The following is a 19,414-nucleotide window of genomic DNA, read 5'->3' on the forward strand; positions in this document are numbered from 1 at the left end:
GTCTAAATTTGACGTACCAAACGCATATGTGATTGTTTATTACAAAAAAACGCTGCTAAATTTTCAGTCAACGTATTTTGAAGTTTTATAAAAAAAAAACGGTAATTGTTTATAAGTGCGGTGCACGGTAAATACAGCTTAAAAAAATAAAGTAAAATATGGAAACGATGTGTTTTTTTTCTAAAACTTTGAAATCCGTTGGCGAAGAGTGAACATTTTTCACCGTTTTTTTTGTTATCAACAATTAAAGATGTGATTTGTAGTACAAATTCGGATTTTAGTGGCCGTAAACAATTACCAAAAAAACACGTAATTTGCGTATTTTAGATGTTTTTTACTCTGTTTTTACCTGGACCGCAGCTGTAAATAATTATCGTGTATCTTGGGAATTCGAACTTATCATCTTTAAAAAAAATGCAATCACTTTTTTGAGATGGTGCTTGTGGAATTACCTTATTATGCTTATACCTCAGAATGTAAGCTATGTGTTAGTCAAATGATGTGATTCCGAAAAATATCGATAGTTGATATTTAAATATTTTCTTACATCCCTAAATGTGTGTAAAACAAACAGCGTACGAACGAAAAAAGTTAACCAATAAATTTGTTTGTTTGTTAATGTTCACCAATTTGGTCCCTTCCAATAACGTACAGCTTAACGTTAATGTTCAGTGCTTCCGTGTTTTGTTTATGCTGGTTTAGCCAGGCAGAACGTAGGTGCAGCAAGTGTTAATTATCCGATGGCGGACTGGAGATGGCGATATTGCTATCAAAACTATTAAGGCCATACAATTCGCAGGTGCTGATTTTAGCAAGTAAATCTCAACCGAAAAATATTTACAAATATTCACGCACTGAACAATTATCAACAAATAGGTGTAAAAGTTGTTATCCTGCAGCGAAAGAATACGTGTGCATAGAAAGCGCCAACGTCAGGCGTTGGCAGCAATGTCTGGAATAACATTAACTACAGTCGCGCACGGAAAAATCACTTCTGCAAACGCTACAATCAATACTAACGGGTTCGACACCATCATTAACAGTGACACGCTTAGAGGTACTCGGACTCATCTTATGGAAGTGCATACGCATACGCGGGTGGGAGCGGTGGCTGGAACAGATGCAGCAACCGTAATTCCCATCGGACAAACATCAGATGCAGGGGAGCGACTGGGACGTCAAGGAAATCGGCTTCAGACATCGCGATTTGCTTGTTTTCGAAGTTGCGGGGACTTTCTTACTTATCTAATAAAGTTCGGTAGGACGCCTGAAGAATTGGAACAACGCTACAAGTCGGATGAGATTGATAGGTTACTGGAGAAAGAAAAGCACACTTTCCGTCGGCAGGTGAGCCAGAAAAAATGACAATCAACAGTCTAGTTACAGTTGTACAGTACAGCCCAAAAATTAAAATCTTTGGATGCAATAATTTATTTTTACTCAAACGCCTTTTTCTTGAACAAAACTTTAACCTTATACAGAGTTATATTGATTTGAAAAAAAAGGTGCTAATGTCTATGCTTTGGTAAACTTGCGCTTTAGGGGCTTTTGCTAAAAATGGGGTAGGAAATTTATTCTTTTTTAAAAAGGCTACCTTGGGGCCTAAACATTACTAAAAAAGTGGCGACCAATATGTCGTTAAAATTTTGAATCAATTAGAGTCAAACTAACGGAGTTACAGCATTTCAAACGACCGAAATTGGCCGAATTTTGACGTATAAAAAAATAATTTAAATAGATTTTTCCGAAAACTCTATTTTAAAAGTCGGTGAGCATCTGAACTCAAAATCAACTGAACCGATCCTATTCAAATTTTTAACACAAATTGTCCACATAAATACGCGGGTATGATCCGTTAACCCTTTCATGCCCACTGTTGCCTATAGGCAACATTGACTTTACATTTAAATTTCGGTTACGATTCTGTTGACTTTTTTTTATGGGGAGTTCCTCTTATTAATGTTCTTTCATTTTTTGTAGTTTTTGCGAATGCAGGTGCAGCGCGTGCTGAGTTATCGCTAATGCTTCGATACCACCACAGCTGCCGAAAAATTTTACCAAAAAGTGCCCTTGAAAATAGTGCCATTAACTAAAATTAGTGACAAATATTAAACAAAAAAGTACGTACAATTCTTTAAAATAGGTAAGACTATGATAAAAGTATAAAGTTGGGCTTGAAAATTGTTTTGTAAAGAGTGTGGATTTTTTTAAAAGTAGATGTTGCCTACCGGCAACATTGGTCATAAGAGGTTCGCAAGTATAAATTTGTTTGTGCTTATTTAGGCATGTGTCCGAAGGGATTAAAAGGGAAGTTTCATAAAATATCACAAGAGGAATATCAAAGCTGTGATGAACAGATGATTTCTTTCAAAAGTAAAAAATAGTTAAATTTATTTATGCATTATATGAGTTTTTTAATTTAGTTTATATTTTAGATCATCATAGTTTAAAGCAGTATCTGCCTAAAAAACCGCACGAGTGGACCTTTAAAATGTTTTCTAAAGCTGGGGTGTCTGGCATTATGTATGATTTTTGCCTTTACGTTGGAGACGGAACCTGTAAGTCTTATGGACTTGGATTGTCTTCATATATTGTTTTGCATTTAGCTTCAAACATTACTGTCAATCAAAACTTTAAACTATCTTTGATAACTGGTTTATTTGAGTAAGCCTAATGATAGCATCAAAGTAATTGGGTATCTTAGCAGTTGGCACAATTCGCAATAACCGTCTAAAAAATTGCAATCTTCTTAATGAAAAACAGTTAGCTGGCAAAGGCAGGGGACCTTTTGACATAAAGGTCGAAGCAACTATAACTTGATCTCGTGTCGCTGGTATGATAATAAATGTGTTCAGCTTATTTCAAATTATATTGCTGATGCACCAATTTCTGAGTGCTTGCGTTGGTGCCGCAATGAAAAAAGCATGGTTATGGTCTATCAAATATGTATGCTATTAGAATTATACAAAGTAAAACATCGCTCAAAAAAATGGTACATGCGAATGGCGTTTATTGGTGTATAAATGTGACAGTGTTGAATATTTGGCTACTATACCGCGGAGATCATAAGCAATCATTTAAAAAGAACAAAACACATGCCACTTATAAGTTTTGAACTAGATATTGCTAATGCTAATATTGCTCAATCCCAAAAAGAGGACGGCCTGCATTTGCTTTATAAACTTTTAACTCTCCAAGCTCATCAACTAATCTTGTTTAGCAAAGTTCTTCAGCTTCTTCCAAAGGGGTTGAATCACCAAAATCTTTATTTCCAAAGACGTCTTATATTATGGCTCCAGCAAAGGCAATAAGATACGAACAAATTAGTCACTGCGTTCAGTGGGACTCAAAACGTAGATGTAGAATGTGTACTAAAGGCTTTCCCAGGTCAAAATGTTAAAATTTTATGCCCAATTGTGCTCAAACCCAAATACTAACACAGAAAAATAAAGATTGTTAATAAAAATCTCATACAGGCAGGCTCCGGTTTTCACTTTCACAAGATTCTTTCGTTTTCAACACAAGATTTTTTCGTTTTCATAAACGGGCAAGTTTTTTTGTCGAAATGAAAAGTAAATGCCTTTTTCTACATCAAAACGGGTCTTAATTGCAAAAGGAAAAAAATAGTTGACTCCCTGGTCTATCGATGTTCATTTCACATCATCAGTAGGTCAATCTAATTCGTATTTATTTTTTAAATAATTATTTTCTGAACCCATCTTGATTTCATACATAAAATATTTGCGGCAACAACAACTTTCGTTTTGCTGAGGGGCCGATAAATCCATTGCCAAAAGTTATCGTCAATGCTGCCGTACTTGTAGTGGAACGAAACAACCACTTAAAAATACTTATAAAATGAAAACGAAGAAAAAAATATTTGTAAAGAATAGTTAAATAAGCTTCTTATAAATAAATATGATTAATTTTCTTTCTTAAATGGTAACAGTGCAGTAAGAAAGTTGTTAAGAATAGTGGAATGAAAACTGCAAAAAACGTGGCAGCCCCTTATTATGGAAAACAGCTGATTTCTGGTGTTGGCTTATTTGAAATATTTGAAAATGTAAGTAAGACAACTTAATTTACCGATCGTCAGACATATTAAAAACACATGTTTTGCATCTAAGATGTCTCGATTTTCTTAAATCAATCAATTTCTGCCTTCTTTTGGCTTCAAAACAGGCAATTGAAAATATAAAAGTCATTTTTTCGCGTTGTTTACTTTTGACCAAAAAAAGTCAGCTGCTTGAACCATTCCGATAACGAAACGATGACAAAAAGTTTGTGAAAACCGGAGCACCTAAAACGAAAACGTACGTTTTCGCCCAAAAACGAAAACGAGAAAAAAAAGTGAAAACCGGAGCCTGCCTGATAATTGTATTTTCTTGTAAAGCTAATATTACTTATACGTACGTACTTATTTATATATAATATATGGATGGACATATGTTGCCTATAGGCAACATCGCAATAAGGACATACCAAAGGACTTAGAGTATCGAAAATTGAAATGAACGTTACTTGGGGCTATTGATCATTTATGGAGTTAAATACAGTGGGGAGCAAAAGTGATTCCATGTTCAGAATATGCATGTTCAAGCGCTCATAAAACGTAAACCAATGAACCAAATGAAACAAACTTTTTTTCTCGATTACTTATTTGCAAAAATAGTTAAGGAATGGTTGGCAAAACAAAATTTTAAGGTCATGGAGTGGCCAGCTCAAAGTCCCTACCTCAATCCAATTGAAAACTTATGGTCAATTGTGAAGCGACGGCTCGGGCAATATCAATCGGCCCCAAGCAACCTGGACGATCTCTGGAGACGCGTGGAGATTGAATGGAACCAAATTCCGAAAGAAATTATTGAGAACTTAGTTAAGAGTATGCCGAAGCGCATAAAAAACGTAATAGACAATAAGGGTCTTTGGACCAAATATTAATTTAATATTTTTTTTAGATTTTTTCATAAAAGGTGCAAAACTGAGTACATGCCTTCTGTTTTTGTTTTTGTTTTCTATCTCTTACATTTTTTCTTGTATTATTGTAGTATTTAAGTCTATTTCTTACAAATTGAATAAGTAATCGAGAAAAAAAAAGTTTGTTTCATTTGGTTCATTGGCTTACGTTTTATGAGCGCTTGAACATGCATATTCTGAACATGGAATCACTTTTGCTTCCCACTGTATTTTCTACGTGTCCCAAGTTTAATTTGGGCATGAAAGGGTTAACGAGTTATGTTGTACACCGCCAAAAAACTTTTTCTAGGCGCTTCTGAAGATTAACTATCACAGGCTTATTTTTATTATTTTGCATTAACATTTTTCTTTAATACTCTTCAAAAGTTAAACAATAATATGTAATTTAACTTAATAAAATTAAATTACATATTTCGTCGCAAAAAAAAAAACACAAATACAACTTTTTTTTGGCAGGTTCTCACCTTGTAAGGCCGAAAAATGGCACTTTTAAAAAAAAATTGTTTTGAGAAAACGGTTAAAGATAAAAGGCTGAAATTTTTAACTTTATTTGAGAACATATTAATTTTGCGAAAAAAAATTTCAAAAAAGGTGTCCTGCTTACGGAAGTGATTCAGCCAAAACGGGTAATCGGAAACACAAAAACCAAAAAGAATCTTAAAGTGTACAGTAATGTGCATAAAATTAACTAGGATCAGAAAGAAAATGAAAATTGCAAAAGTTATTAGCTTTTGAAAATAACATTTCGATTTTGACCCTTTTTTTCTCACTAATTATTTTCTCAATTAAACAGTTTTCAATATTTTTGGATAATCCTAGTTCATTAGTTAAAGAAAACAATTAGGAACATTTAAAAAAAAATTTGATGACGATTGGTTAACCCCAACGCCTTCAATTACTTCCGTAAGGTCCGAAAACGTGGTTCCGAGATAAACGCGTTTAAAGTTTTGGTTCAAATGGCCGGTGCTCGACATGTGCTCCATGTAAAGGCCTGTAACTCTTGTACTTTTTTAAATTTTGATCTGAAATTTGTTGAGCCCAATCTTAAAACATATATCTATACGAAAAGCTCAAAAAAAAAAATGAATTTTTAAAGTGAAATTTCTTTAGGCGGGTTATGGATTTTCGGGGACGGAGTAAAACCGATTCATGACCGTCACGAAAAAGCGAGAATCCCCATCCCTCTCTAACCGCTGACAAACGATCTCTCTATCCTCTCTCGCTCTCAGCGCGTTCGCACAAAGTTGAGAGCGTAAAAATCTTAAAAAAGAATGCGGTTGCGTGTGTGAGAACAAGCAAGTGCGTATGTAGCTTACTTGAGCGAGAAGACGATTTTTAAGCCGAAATCATTTCTGTGCCAAAACGAGTTCAGTTACAGCAGTAGAAAAAAGGGTGAGAGGTGTGAGTGTCAAAAGAAATTCTAATTGAACAGGTTGCATACAGATATTAACAGTTTAATTGATGTATTAGCTTATTACAGCTTAAGTATGCATCAACTATTTTTGATTGGCACCATAATTCTTATCCATTACGCGAAGACACCTCAGTAGCTCAATTGAGAAAAGAATATGATGGTACGTTTAAAAACTCTCGATCAAGTACTGTTAGAATATATTGAAAAAGGAGAGATGACGATATTTTCATTCAATTGTCGAAGTGTTAACAAACATGCATCAGATTTACGAGGTAATGTTCTTAAAAATTCGGACATACTCTATTGATGCTTTCCGATACTTGGCTAGACGATGACAGGCATGTTCATGTTACAAATTTTGGTTGCATTGTACAATACAAGAGACCCAATGTTAGAGCGGTCGGTGTAGGTATATATCAAAATGTAAATAGACTCCAACATGTTGTGGTAAAACATAATGACGTTCATGCCCGTAACCATGAATTCGTTTCTAGTCATATATCCTCCGTTGGGAATTTGTGTGCTGCAGAATGCTCTCTGGCTTATGGGAAAAAATTATTATCAGGTAAATCGATTACTGATATCAAAGATTTTATTCACCACGTGCTTCTGCCATACACAGAGGATGGTTCAAGGTTATTGAATAAGAAATATCTCGAAATTCCTATGATTTTTTCGGGAGATTTTAATGTGAATTTCGCGAGGGAAGAATCTGTAGAAATTTTGAACTTTTTCAAAAACACCCTCAAGTTGGATATTGTTAATGATAGGAAACGACTAGACACGGGACAACAATCGATGCAGTTTTGCACGATTCATTAAGAATTTGAGTGCTCATGTATATACCTTCTGTCAAAAAAGTACCGGGACTGGGTTAATAACACTCACATTTTCTATTTATTCATCCAAATTTATTTTGTCGCCTTCAAAGTAGTCCCCATTAGAGGCAATACACATATGCCAGCGATTCTTCCAGTCTTCGAAACATTTTTTTATAAGCGTTTTCCGGGATAGCCTTCAACTCCCGTGCCGAATTTTGTTTAATGTCTTCAATGGTGCTAAAACGGGTTCCACGAAGCGGCAACTTGAGTCGAAGAAACAAAAAGAAGTCGCACGGAGCTAAATCTGGCGAATACGGAGCTTGTTCGATGGTATTTATCGAGTTTTTGACCTTGTATTCGTTGACAATGGTAGCTCGATGCGGCAGGAAATTCAGCTCTTTTGGAACAAGCCGTGCAGCGACTCGTTTCATACCCAAACGGTCAGTCAAAATGGTACGAATTGACTCGTGAGAGATGTTCAGGACTTGTGCTATCTCTCGTAAGCTGACATGATGATTTTCAAAAATAAATTCCTTCACTGCATCGATGTTAGTGTCGGTGAGAGAGGTGGATGGTCGTCCCGAACGAGGCATGTCTTCGACAATCTCACGACCCTCTTGGAATGCTTTGTACCACTCAAAAGCACGTGTTCTCGATAAAACTGCATCACCATAAGCCTTCTGCAACATTTTTAACGCGTCAGTACAAGAAATTTTGTTCGCAACACAAAATTTAAGACAAATTCTTTGTTCAATATAGTTGTTCATTATAAAATTCGGCAAGCAATCAGAACATAGACTGACGTAACCAGCGACTGTAAACAAACTACTTCACAGATCGCGATCAAACTTTACTTAGTAATGCAGAACAGTGTTACCAACATAACAAAAAAAAATTTCCGAAATCGGTTTAGCACAGGCGTTTTAATTAATCCAGTCCCGGTACTTTTTTGACAGAAGGTATCTCGCACTTTAGTTACCATAACCCAATTATCACGACATTAGGAAATGATATTCATAAAATTGATAATGAAAAGGTCACATGATAGGTAAATTGTCATTGTATTTTCTTTGTAATTTTTTATTATAATGTTGTTATTTATGTAATATTGTATACTTGTAAATAAATTTAAAATTTCTGGAACTATACATTAATCGATCGTCATTCATCTATAAGAAAATATTAGATACAAAAATTCATGCTTCGTCCTTGAATTATTTAACCTCTAATCTTCAAACTAATCTAAAACAGAAAATAAGAGATAATTAGAGGATAAGAGAGAGAGGAATACTAGAAGTTTCACTTCTGTCGTGCGTAGGCTGGACACACCCTTTTTTTCGACGCAAGGTGAGAACCTGCCTTAAGATTCTAAAAAAAAATCGTTTGTCCCTCCTTAAAAATAAAGATTTTTAACAAAAAGATTTTTTTTACATGCCAAACGTGGGTATCTCATAAAAACAACGTTTTTTGACACCTTAAAACTTATTTTTTCGGAAAACAAATTCATGCCCACGTTTGACCCCCAACTCAAATTTAAGATTCTAAAAAAAAATCGTTTGACGCCCCTCAAAAATAAAGATTTTTAACACAAAAGTTTTTTTTTTACATGCCAAACGTGGCTATCTCATAAAAACAACGTTTTTTTGCACCTTAAAACTTAAGGGGTTATATACCTTTCTTATTTTCAATAAATCGAAAATTTTTTTATTGCTTTATCTTAAAGAACAACTTTTTGAGAACATTTTCCCAAATTTTCATAGAGATTCGAGCAGTAGAAAAAAGGTTACAGCGCTCCTAACCGCGCGCCTCGGCCCGAAACTGAACTTGAAACTTTAAACGCGAATATCACGAAATGGTGTTTCTTGAAAAATGACTTTGCGGTGATATGGATTGGCGGAAAACTACTGAACCAATTTACTTCAAATTTTTTTTCAAATGTTCGTAATGAAATTTTTCTGTGCTTGAACGATCGACTTTTCACGCAAAAACTTTTTTTCGCCGAAATGAATTTCTTAGTGAAATTTCTAGAGACCAAAAAGTTGATTTTTAGCATAAAACGTTCCCGTATGCATAAAAAAATAAAAATCATAAAAACGATCGTTCAAGCACAAGGAATTATACTAAACTAATGAAATTTTTTTACTTTTATGGTTTCGGTCGACCTGTTCGACCTGGGGAAGTATCCCCGCAAGGCTCTACAAAAAAAGGCCTCTAAGGGAAACAGCCACCCCTTAAAAACGATTTAATATTTTTCCACGAAATTTTGCACAAACATTGTTAATAAAGTGTACTATCAAAAAATTAAAACATCCGTGTAATTAAATAATTGCTACATACCTAAAAAATAATCCGAACTTTCCTTTTTTTCTTCGACAAAGAAGGTATATAACCCCTTAATTTTTCGAAAAACAAATTTATGCCCACATTTGACCCCCAGCTCAAATTTAAGATTCTAAAAAAAACATCGTTTGACATTAAGGTGTCAAAAAACGTTGTTTTCTGATTGGGCGATCAAAAAAAACTAAAAGCTGGGCAAACGTGGTCAAACAATTACCAAAAATTGAAATTTGAAATATTTTTGGACCCAACTTCTTTAAGCTAAAGGGAGGAGGACTTTCATTGCTTCGTCAAACAGACAAGGGTAATAATTTCTTCAGCCGTTCCACGAGTTTGCAGAACAAAATATCCTCATGCGTGTTGTTTGAGATAGGCTTTGTACATCGGTAGACTCGTCCAGTTGCAATGAAAAATATTTACTGCGGTACCTTACGGATTAACTCATCCTCTGCCCATTCGGAGATCTCGTCAATTCTTCGAGCAACAGTTTTATTGGAAAGTGGGTTACGTTCTATTTCCTTTAATTATTTTTCTCCAAACATCGCTCCAACAGTATCTTTAATCGCTGGCGACACTAAATTTTTCCCGATCGTGTGCGGCTTACCAGATTTAGCAATTCTCAAGCTAATGAGATACGAGGCATAAGTGGCATTTTCATTAATATATGTGAAATGCGGAACAATATTTTTTGATGATTTTATTTCCAATAATCTTTGTTTGATGTGACCTCGTTGAGGGAGCTAGTAGTACCTTTTAACCAATTTTCCATTATTTAATGTTAAAATAAAGATTGTAAATGCACGCACAACAGAACAAAGCAAAGAGTAGGTACAAAAAGTGCCGAACGAAAGACGGTGACACAATTGATCGTGCGACTCGGAAATACGCAACTGACGCGGGACTCATAATTAGGTTTTAAAGGCCAAAAAAGGCTATATTTGTTTTTTTTTTTTTTGCGGCGAAATGAGTTTTATTTTATTGAGCTTAATTACATGTTATTGTTATTCTTTTCAAGAGTATTAGAAAAAAATTATCAAAAAATACTTGGAAATAAGCCTGTTAGCTGTTAATCTTCCGAAGCGCCTAAAGAAAAAGTTGTTTTGCGGTGAACATCATAACTCGTTAACGGATCATCTTAAAAAAAAAAGTGATATGCGCTTAAAGATAACGAATTGCTCGAGGTAATCAGGAAGAACACTTGAAAGTGAAAAGGGCGATTTTAGCTCAAACAATCGCTGTTATTTTATTTTTTAAAAATAGAAAAAAAATAAAAAATTTCTAAAAAACTCTTCCTGATTACCTGCGTATTTATGTTAAGAATTTGTGTGCTTGGGGCAATGTCCGGACTATAAGGTGGATGCATTAACACTTCCCAACCAAGCTCCCGTAGCTTGTGACGCGACACCAAAGATGTATGGGGCCTGGCGTTGTCATGGTGGAACGCCCTTACGATTCACCATGGCTGGCCGCTTCTGTTCAAGTGCAATCTTCAATCGCTCCAGTTGTTCACAGTAGAGGTCAGAATTGATGGTTTGGCCATGGGAGCAACACTTCATAATGGATAATTCCTCTGATATCCCACCATACACTCAGCAACACCTTCTGAGGCGTCAGTCCTGGCTTTGCCATCGTTTGAAACGACTCACCGTGCTTCGACCAGGATCTTTTACGCTTTATGTTGTCATATGTGATCCATTTTTCATCACCAGTAACTACCGATCCAGAAATGAGCCGAGTTTATTACAGTGCAACAAAGATTCGCAGATTGATACACGGTCGAAAAAGTTTTTTTTTGGGATAACTCATGAGGCACCCATACATCGAGCTTTTTTGGTAAATTTTTCGACTTTAAATGCCTATGGACGGTTTCTGTGCTTAGCTGCAGCTCCTCTTCGATGGTTCTAATAGTCATATGACGATCCCGATCCACCATTTATCCGTATCAACGGTCACTGGTCGTCCGGAAAGCTTGGGTGTTTCGGTATCAAAATTGCCACTTCGGAATCGCCTACACCACTGTTCGGCGGTTTGAATCGAAAGTTTGTTATCTCCTAAGACAGCAATAATCTGTCTGCGATATTCCGCAGCAATTTTTTTCTTTACGAAATAAAATTTCAAAATTGCCCGAATTTATGCGTTTGTGAACTCCATTTCAATCGATTGTAATTTTTTAATCTGGAATCTGATGTAATCCCATGTATGTCATTTTAAAGGTGGTGCCAATACCTTTCAAACGATATACAGCATTGCCAGATACGATTATTACTTCACAAGCCAAGCGCTAAATTTGAATGTAAAAACCGGTATGGCATTACCAAACAACCTAATAAAAAAAAAAACTACAACCACAATACGTTGTCGCCAAATTCTCTAACAGAAAGTCACCTTACTTTTTGACACACCTCGTTTAATTTTTTTATTATCATCACTATATAAGTAAAATTTTTGTAAACTAGTCTCTCAGTTAAAAAAAATCACTGGTAGCACTCCGGGAGTGCCGGCAGAAGTGAAAACTTCAATATTAACGTTGTGTTTAATTATAAGTATAAAAGTAGGGGAATGTTGTCAGGGTTGGGCCATTGTCAGGCTTGGGCCATCTCAATATTTCGAATATTCGTTCTAGTACCTTCTGTTTGTGGGTGTCAAGAAACTTCTATCGTTCACTCGAAACTTTCCAAGTGACTACTTATTTCGGGATTTCATTTTTCTACGTGTCGTTGTTCTTTGAAAAAAAAGTGCTCGAAAAAGTTTTTTTAACCTGGCCGAAAAGGTGGAATAACACAAGATTACAACATGTCATCCGCAAAGTGAACATAAAAATACGTTATATAGTTGTTATATTACAAAATACTAAGATATAGTTTCATTGATAGATATAGGTTGGCTATATCATACCATAATAGATTAATACCGCATGTCGTCAGGGTTGGGCCACTTGTGTAGTCAGGCTTGGGCCATCATAATTTTTACATTTTATTCGTGTATTTTCGATTTTTGTTGTAATATTTAAGTTTTTTGTAGCAAAAATATGCAAAATAAATTAAATAGATTTCCTTAAAAAAATATTTTGATGGATTGAAAGAAGATGAATCATTTTTATCTTTTTCTTTAGTATTTCTCGCTACAAACGAAAAACAACTCTGAATAATTTGATAATTTTACTGTAAAATACCAAATAATTAAATAAATGAACAAAATAATGTCTGATTTACCTGAATTCAATTTTATTCCACCACGTTACGATATTGTCAACGATTTTCTGAAGGTGGCCCAACCCTGACTACATGGCCCAACGCTGACTACATTTTTTTTTTTTTTCAAACGCCTATAACTTTTTTTGTTTTTGTTTTTTTATTCTCTATTTTTGGTGAACACTTGCTATTGCTTGTACCTTTCCAAAAATGTATAAACTTATTCTGAATTGTCATTCGTTCAGAACTTATGGACATAGGTCAAAATATGGCCCAACCCTGACAACATTCCCCTACTATCATTTATGAGAGAGGTAGAATACAATGTTTATTTATTGCGCTATCGTACACAAATATGACAATTTATATGTTGTTATTTATAATATTATATCATTATTTATATATTACATTAAATTTTATCTCTCAGAAAAATCAACTTCCATCCATAATTTCGACGACTTTTACACCATCGTTATTATCAGAATCATCATCGCAAATTTTTACAACTGATACAATCAAACAGTTTTGATTCGAACCTATTTAAGTGTAAGTACAAGGTAGTCTCGTCGGCTTTTTTTTCCCCCTATTGGGCACTACAATGAGTGCGAGTGAGAGGGTGTTTTCCCGTAAGTGCGAAAGAAACAGAAGAAGATGATGTCGTTTTACCCTTATGCTGTGCACGGGTTTTAAAAAAGACTGTTATATGACCATAAGTATTAATTTTTCCGAAATTTTTGGGGGGGGGGTGAAAGGGGGCAATTTGCCCCGGGCCCGGGCTTATGGGGGCCCCGCGCGATATGATATATGATATATATGATGATATGTAAGGATTGACAATCTCCCAAAATTGAATTTTTAGCCCGGGCCCCAGACTACCTCTGTGCGCCCCTGCAAGGTAGTCTCGACCATGGTACAATTATATGGTCTCAACCATGGTAGAATTATACAAGGTAGTCTCGTCGGCTGCAAAATCGTTCGGGTTTTTTCCCCCTATCGACCCGAACGCTCGGGTTTTCGTAGGAAAACACTCTTTCTCTCGCTCTAATTGTAGTGTCGATAGGGGAGTGACGAGCCGACGAGACTACCTTGTATAATTGTACCATGACTCAGGCGCGGTAGAAAGAGTGGGAGATACTAGTTCCTCTCCCTTTCCCACGATCTTACGCTTTTTCGATCAGCATAACGGGACTCTGACGCGAGTTTGAAAGTTTTTGCCCATACAAAAAAGTGCTCAGCGCCGCTAAAGAAGTTTTCACTTCAAAAAAAGATGTAGAAAAAAGAGACTTCTCCGTGAACAACGGAAAATATGAATTCATCAGACTTTTATTCGAGTTAAAAAACACACCATGTATGTCATTTTAAAGGTGGTGCCAATACCTTTCAAACGATATACAGCATTGCCAGATACGATTATTACTTCACAAGCCAAGCGCTAAATTTGAATGTAAAAACCGGTATGGCATTACCAAACAACCTAATAAAAAAAAAAAACTACAACCACAATACGTTGTCGCCAAATTCTCTAACAGAAAGTCACCTTACTTTTTGACACACCTCGTTTAATTTTTTTTATTATCATCACTATATAAGTAAAATTTTTGTAAACTAGTCTCTCAGTTAAAAAAAATCACTGGTAGCACTCCGGGAGTGCCGGCAGAAGTGAAAACTTCAATATTAACGTGTGTTTAATTATAAGTATAAAAGTACTATCATTTATGAGAGAGGTAGAATACAATGTTTATTTATTGCGCTATCGTACACAAATATGACAATTTATCAGTTATTATTCAGAATCATCATCGCAAATTTTTACAACTGATACAATTGGTTTATGATAACTGAAATAAGAAACAAACAGTTTTGATTCGAACCTATTTAAGTGAAAGTACAAGGTAGTCTCGTCGGCTTTTTTTTCCCCTATTGGGCACTACAATGAGTGCGAGTGAGAGGGTGTTTTCCCGTAAGTGCGAAAGAAACAGAAGAAGATGATGTCGTTTTACCCTTATGCTGTGCACGGGGTTTAAAAAGGACTGTTATGTTACCATGAGTATTAATTTTTCCGAAATTTTTGGTTTTTTCACAAAGCTGCCCTTCAGGACTCGCTCCCATATTGTTCACATTTCAAAATATTTTTCTGCAATATTACATGTTACGCCTTGTATGTGCTTGCTGCAATAATTGCAACAAGTATTTTTCACAAGCACACAAGGGTTAACGTTTTGAGAAAAAATCGCCCGCAGACAACCTCTCACTTCGAAATCCCGAGCGCACTGAACCATAGGGGGAAAAAACCCGAGCGATTTGCAGCCGACGAGACCATGGTAGAATTATACAAGGTAGTCTCGTCGGGTGCAAAATCGTTCGGGTTTTTTTCCCCTATGGTTCAGTGCGCTCGGGATTTCGAAGTGAGAGGTCGTACGCGGACGATTTTTTCTCAAAACGTTAACCCTTGTGTGCTTATGAAAATACTTGTTGCAATTATTGCAGCAAGCACATACAAGGCGTAACATGTAATATTGCAGAAAAATATTTTGAAATGTGAGCAATATGGGAGCGAGTCCTAAAGGGCAGCTTTGGGTAAAAACCAAAAATTACGGAACAATTAATACTCATTGTCATATAACAGTCCTTTTTAAACCCCATGCACAGCATAAGGGTTTTACGACATCATCTTCTTCTGTTTCTTTCGCACTTACGGGAAAACACCCTCTCACTCGCACTTATTGTAGTGACCAATAGGGGGAAAAAAAGCCGACGAGACTACCTTGTACTTATTATACCATGGACGAGACTACCTTGTATAATTGTACCATGGATTGTACCATGATACAATTATACAAGGTAGTCCACTCGGCAAAATCCATAGTCCCCTATTTTTAGCTTTGACAAGTAAGTGTGAGTGAAACGGCTACATACAAGCAGACACGCACAAGGAAAATAAGGGACCAAACCCGAACGACTTCGGCAAGCCGAGTGGACTACCTTGTATAATTGTATCATGGATTGTACCATGACTTAGGCACGGTAGAAAGAGTGGGAGATACTAGTTCCTCACCCTTCCCTCGATCTTACGCTTTTTCGATCAGCATAACGGGACCCTGACGCGAGTTTGAATGTTTTTACCCTGCTCAGCGCCGCTAAAGAAGTTTTCACTTCAAAAAAACTTTGGAAATCACTTGAAAGCGTATTCTACCCGACCTACGATATCGCAGTTAAGCGAAACATCAGCTTCAGAAGCGGTTTCCCAACACAATATTGAAGCCGCGTAGGACAAGCGCATGCCACAAGAACCTCGAGCATATTTTGAAACCAGCTTTACAACACCGAAGGTTCCGCAAAACTAAAAGAGTCGCCGTGTTTCGGTCGTTGCACAGCAAAAGGGTATTATAATTTGAAGTGAAGGAGACATCTCAGACCTCATAAAGTATAGATATTCTTGATCAGCATCTAGATCTGAATCGAAATACGTCTGTCCGTTTCTGCGCAAACTAGTCTCTCAGTTTTAAAGCTATCTTGCTGAAACTTTACCAAAAGGTGTATAGTTATTGCACGCAGTATATAAGTCGAAACGAGGATCGAGGATAGGCCGACTATATCGGATAGCTCCAATACGAGAGAACGAAATAAAAAAATCTCAGGCAGCTGTTTTTGATCGGATCGACTTGATTTCTTCCAGATGGCATTTTCTAACTGCTATTGAATTTCGGATTGAATTTTATCAAAATCAGATAACTTTGTCATATAGCTGCCATAGGAGAGATCAAAATATATATATATAAATAATGGAAAAAAATTATAACGTCGTTGTTTTTAATCCCACGAGCATGATTTTTGGAATATCAAGTTGTTTAAATACTCTGAAATCGAGAAAAAAATTTCATAAAAATCAGAGTACTATATCATATAGCTGCCATAGGAAAGATCGAAAAATCTATATAGAAATAACGGAAATAAAATGATTACCTCGTTGTTTTCCATCAGACAATCATGATTTTTTGAGTATAGAGTTTTCTAATGAGTCTTGAGTTTCAAATTAAATTGCATCAAAATCGGACGACTATATCATATAGGTGTCATATGAACAATATGGAAAATGAATAGAAGAATCGTCATAGCTTCGATGTTGTTTAGCCTTTATGTATTTTGTTCGACATATTTAATGACTGCAAGGGTATATAAGCTTCGGCTTGCCGAAGCTAGCTTCCTTTCTTGTTTTATAATGATCTTATTACACAAACATTTCGGTCCTTAACAACAAAATACAAAATTGTGTGTTATTTTTTATGTTCCCTTTACCTAGGTTAAGCTGTTGCTCCTGGGCGCTGGCGAGTCTGGCAAATCTACTTTCTTGAAACAGATGCGTATAATTCATGGGGTTAATTTTGAATATGAGCTTCTGCGCGAATACCAAAATGTGATATATCAAAATGTTGTAAGAGGTTAGTAGTATTTTGTGAAGCAAGGATAATTTCGTTTTATAAATTTTACGTTTTAGGTATGCAAGTCTTGTTGGACGCTCGTGAAAAACTGGATATCTCGTGGGGAAACGATGGACGAGAACAGGATGCCAACGATGCCAAATTAATGGAATGCAATGCTATAGAGTCACCCAAATTTCGAGAATATGCACCACAAATAAGGCGCCTTTGGCAGGATCGCGGCATTAGAAGAGCTTTTGAAAGGAGACGTGAATTTCAAATTGTATGCACTCTTCATATTGCAGAAAAAACGGGTATTACATTTCGACCATTATTTTTTCAGAGCGATTCTGTTAGCTATTTTTTAGACGAAATCGAGCGACTAGCTAAACCAGATTATGTCCCAACACATAAAGATATATTGTACTGCCGCAAAGCAACTAAAGGTGTATATGAATTTTGTGTCAAAGTACAGGTAAACGAATTAAACAAAAAAAACATGCGATTTACACCTAAGATTTGGGGATTTATAGAACATTCCATTTGTGTTCGTCGATGTGGGTGGACAGCGGACGCAACGTCAAAAATGGACTAGATGTTTTGATAGCTCTGTTACGTCGATTATATTTCTGGTCTCTAGTTCAGAATTCGACCAGGTGCTTGCCGAGGATAGGTAAATCATTGACTAAATGTTTAAAACAAGGAAAAAGTTAAAAGTTACCGTTACAGAAAGACCAATCGTCTGGAAGAATCAAAGAATATCTTTGATACAATTGTCAACAACAACACATTCAAAGGAATATCAATTATTTTATTTTTAAACAAAACCGACTTGCTCGAACAGAAAGTTCGCAATCCTGAGACTGACGTTCGCTGGTATTATCCACAGTTCAACGGCAACCCACACTCTGTTTTGGATGTCCAGAACTTCATACTTCAAATGTTTATGAGCATACGTCGCAGTAGCAGTACCAATAGAATTTATCATCATTTTACCACTGCCATAGATACACGTAACATTAATGTTGTTTTTAATTCGGTAAAGGACACAATACTACAACGCAACTTAAATGCTCTTATGCTGCAGTAGCTTTTTTTCCAACTTTGGTAAACTTTCAGTAATAGTATATACAAACTTGTAATAGTTTTTTTTTTTTGTGTACATCCTTAAGACACAAAAATGAAAGGTGCCAACACCGTTTTTTTAGGTCCAATCAAACAGAAGGTTTGCAATACTGAGACTGAAATTCGGTGTAATTATCCGCAGTTTTATGGCGATCTCTATCCCGATTTATCTGCCAAACACTTTATTTAAAAAATATCTGTGACAGTTCGTGGCAGCAGAAAGAGTAGCATATATGTAGTAACACCTATGCCACAAATAAGCACAGCATGTATGTGGTGTTAAGCTAGGTAATTGGTACAATACAGTAAAATCTTTACGCACTATTGCTTACATAAATGCATGTAAACATATTATAAAATAAAAGTGATTGACGTTTTTGTAATATACACATCCACAAACTTAAACTGAAACATTTGCCAGGTAACTTAGATTTAATAAGAAGCCCAAATTGTTATTATCTTTATAAATTGGTTACATTATTTGTGACTAAATAAAATAATAAGATGTTTTTATTTTTTAAGAAAAAATATTATACTAGCCATAAGAATGGACCGACTTGTGTAGACCCTAAGATCATTTGGCTGCTTTGAAAATTCGTAAGTTACCAAAATGTCTTTAAAATAAAAAGCCGAAATTTTGAATATTCTAGATTAATGTTCACTTACGTGAACCATTGTGACCGTAAAGTGGAAATGGAAAATAAACACAGTCATATCAGATAGATATATCACTCATATAAACCGAAAAGCCCGCAAAATTAAATTCGAATTCTTTTTAAACATTTTTCAATCGCGATTTCTCTGTTATAAAGAGTCTTGAAATTCACTTCAAAATGTGTTCTTCATGTTGAAGAGAACTGGATATAATTTTTTTTTTATTTGGCCCCATTACGTTTTTTTTCTATTTCGTTTTGTTTCTGATCACGTAATAGCCCCAATTCAGAGAATTATTTTGTCTCGTTCTCACTAACGTGAACCATTGTTACCGAATAGTTAGGCTTCGGCCAAGCATTGAGAGATGAGCGACTGAGCGACGATCTCTCGAGCGACGTTAATGAGCGATCGCTTTGAGGGAGGTGACCACGCACTGAGCGACATCACTCGAGTTGATTAAGTTGTAAAAATACCTTA

The 19,414-nt window shown here is 35.7% G+C and overlaps 1 protein-coding gene across 6 annotated transcripts; it reads left to right on the top strand.

The window, feature by feature from the left end:
* The first annotated feature begins 550 nt into the window (after window positions 1-550).
* LOC108094149 (guanine nucleotide-binding protein subunit alpha homolog) lies at window positions 551-18,925 on the top strand. 6 transcript variants are annotated; one of them, XM_043208845.1, is made up of 7 exons: window positions 551-815; window positions 877-1,347; window positions 17,041-17,179; window positions 17,236-17,441; window positions 17,502-17,633; window positions 17,692-17,831; window positions 17,888-18,925. In XM_043208845.1, exons 2-7 carry the CDS (start codon window positions 949-951, stop codon window positions 18,246-18,248), a joined length of 1,377 nt encoding a protein of 458 aa, XP_043064780.1. In that variant the 5' UTR covers window positions 551-815; window positions 877-948; the 3' UTR covers window positions 18,249-18,925. The 6 variants fall into 6 exon arrangements, with proteins under 6 accessions (XP_043064780.1, XP_043064778.1, XP_043064781.1 ...); XM_043208843.1 differs by having other exon boundaries at window positions 551-799; XM_043208846.1 differs by having other exon boundaries at window positions 551-799; window positions 1,044-1,347.
* The last annotated feature ends 489 nt before the right edge of the window (window positions 18,926-19,414 follow it).

This window comes from Drosophila ficusphila, unplaced genomic scaffold, assembly GCF_018152265.1.
Source record: "Drosophila ficusphila isolate 14025-0441.05 unplaced genomic scaffold, ASM1815226v1 contig_751, whole genome shotgun sequence".
Classification (NCBI taxonomy): Eukaryota; Metazoa; Arthropoda; class Insecta; order Diptera; family Drosophilidae; genus Drosophila; species Drosophila ficusphila.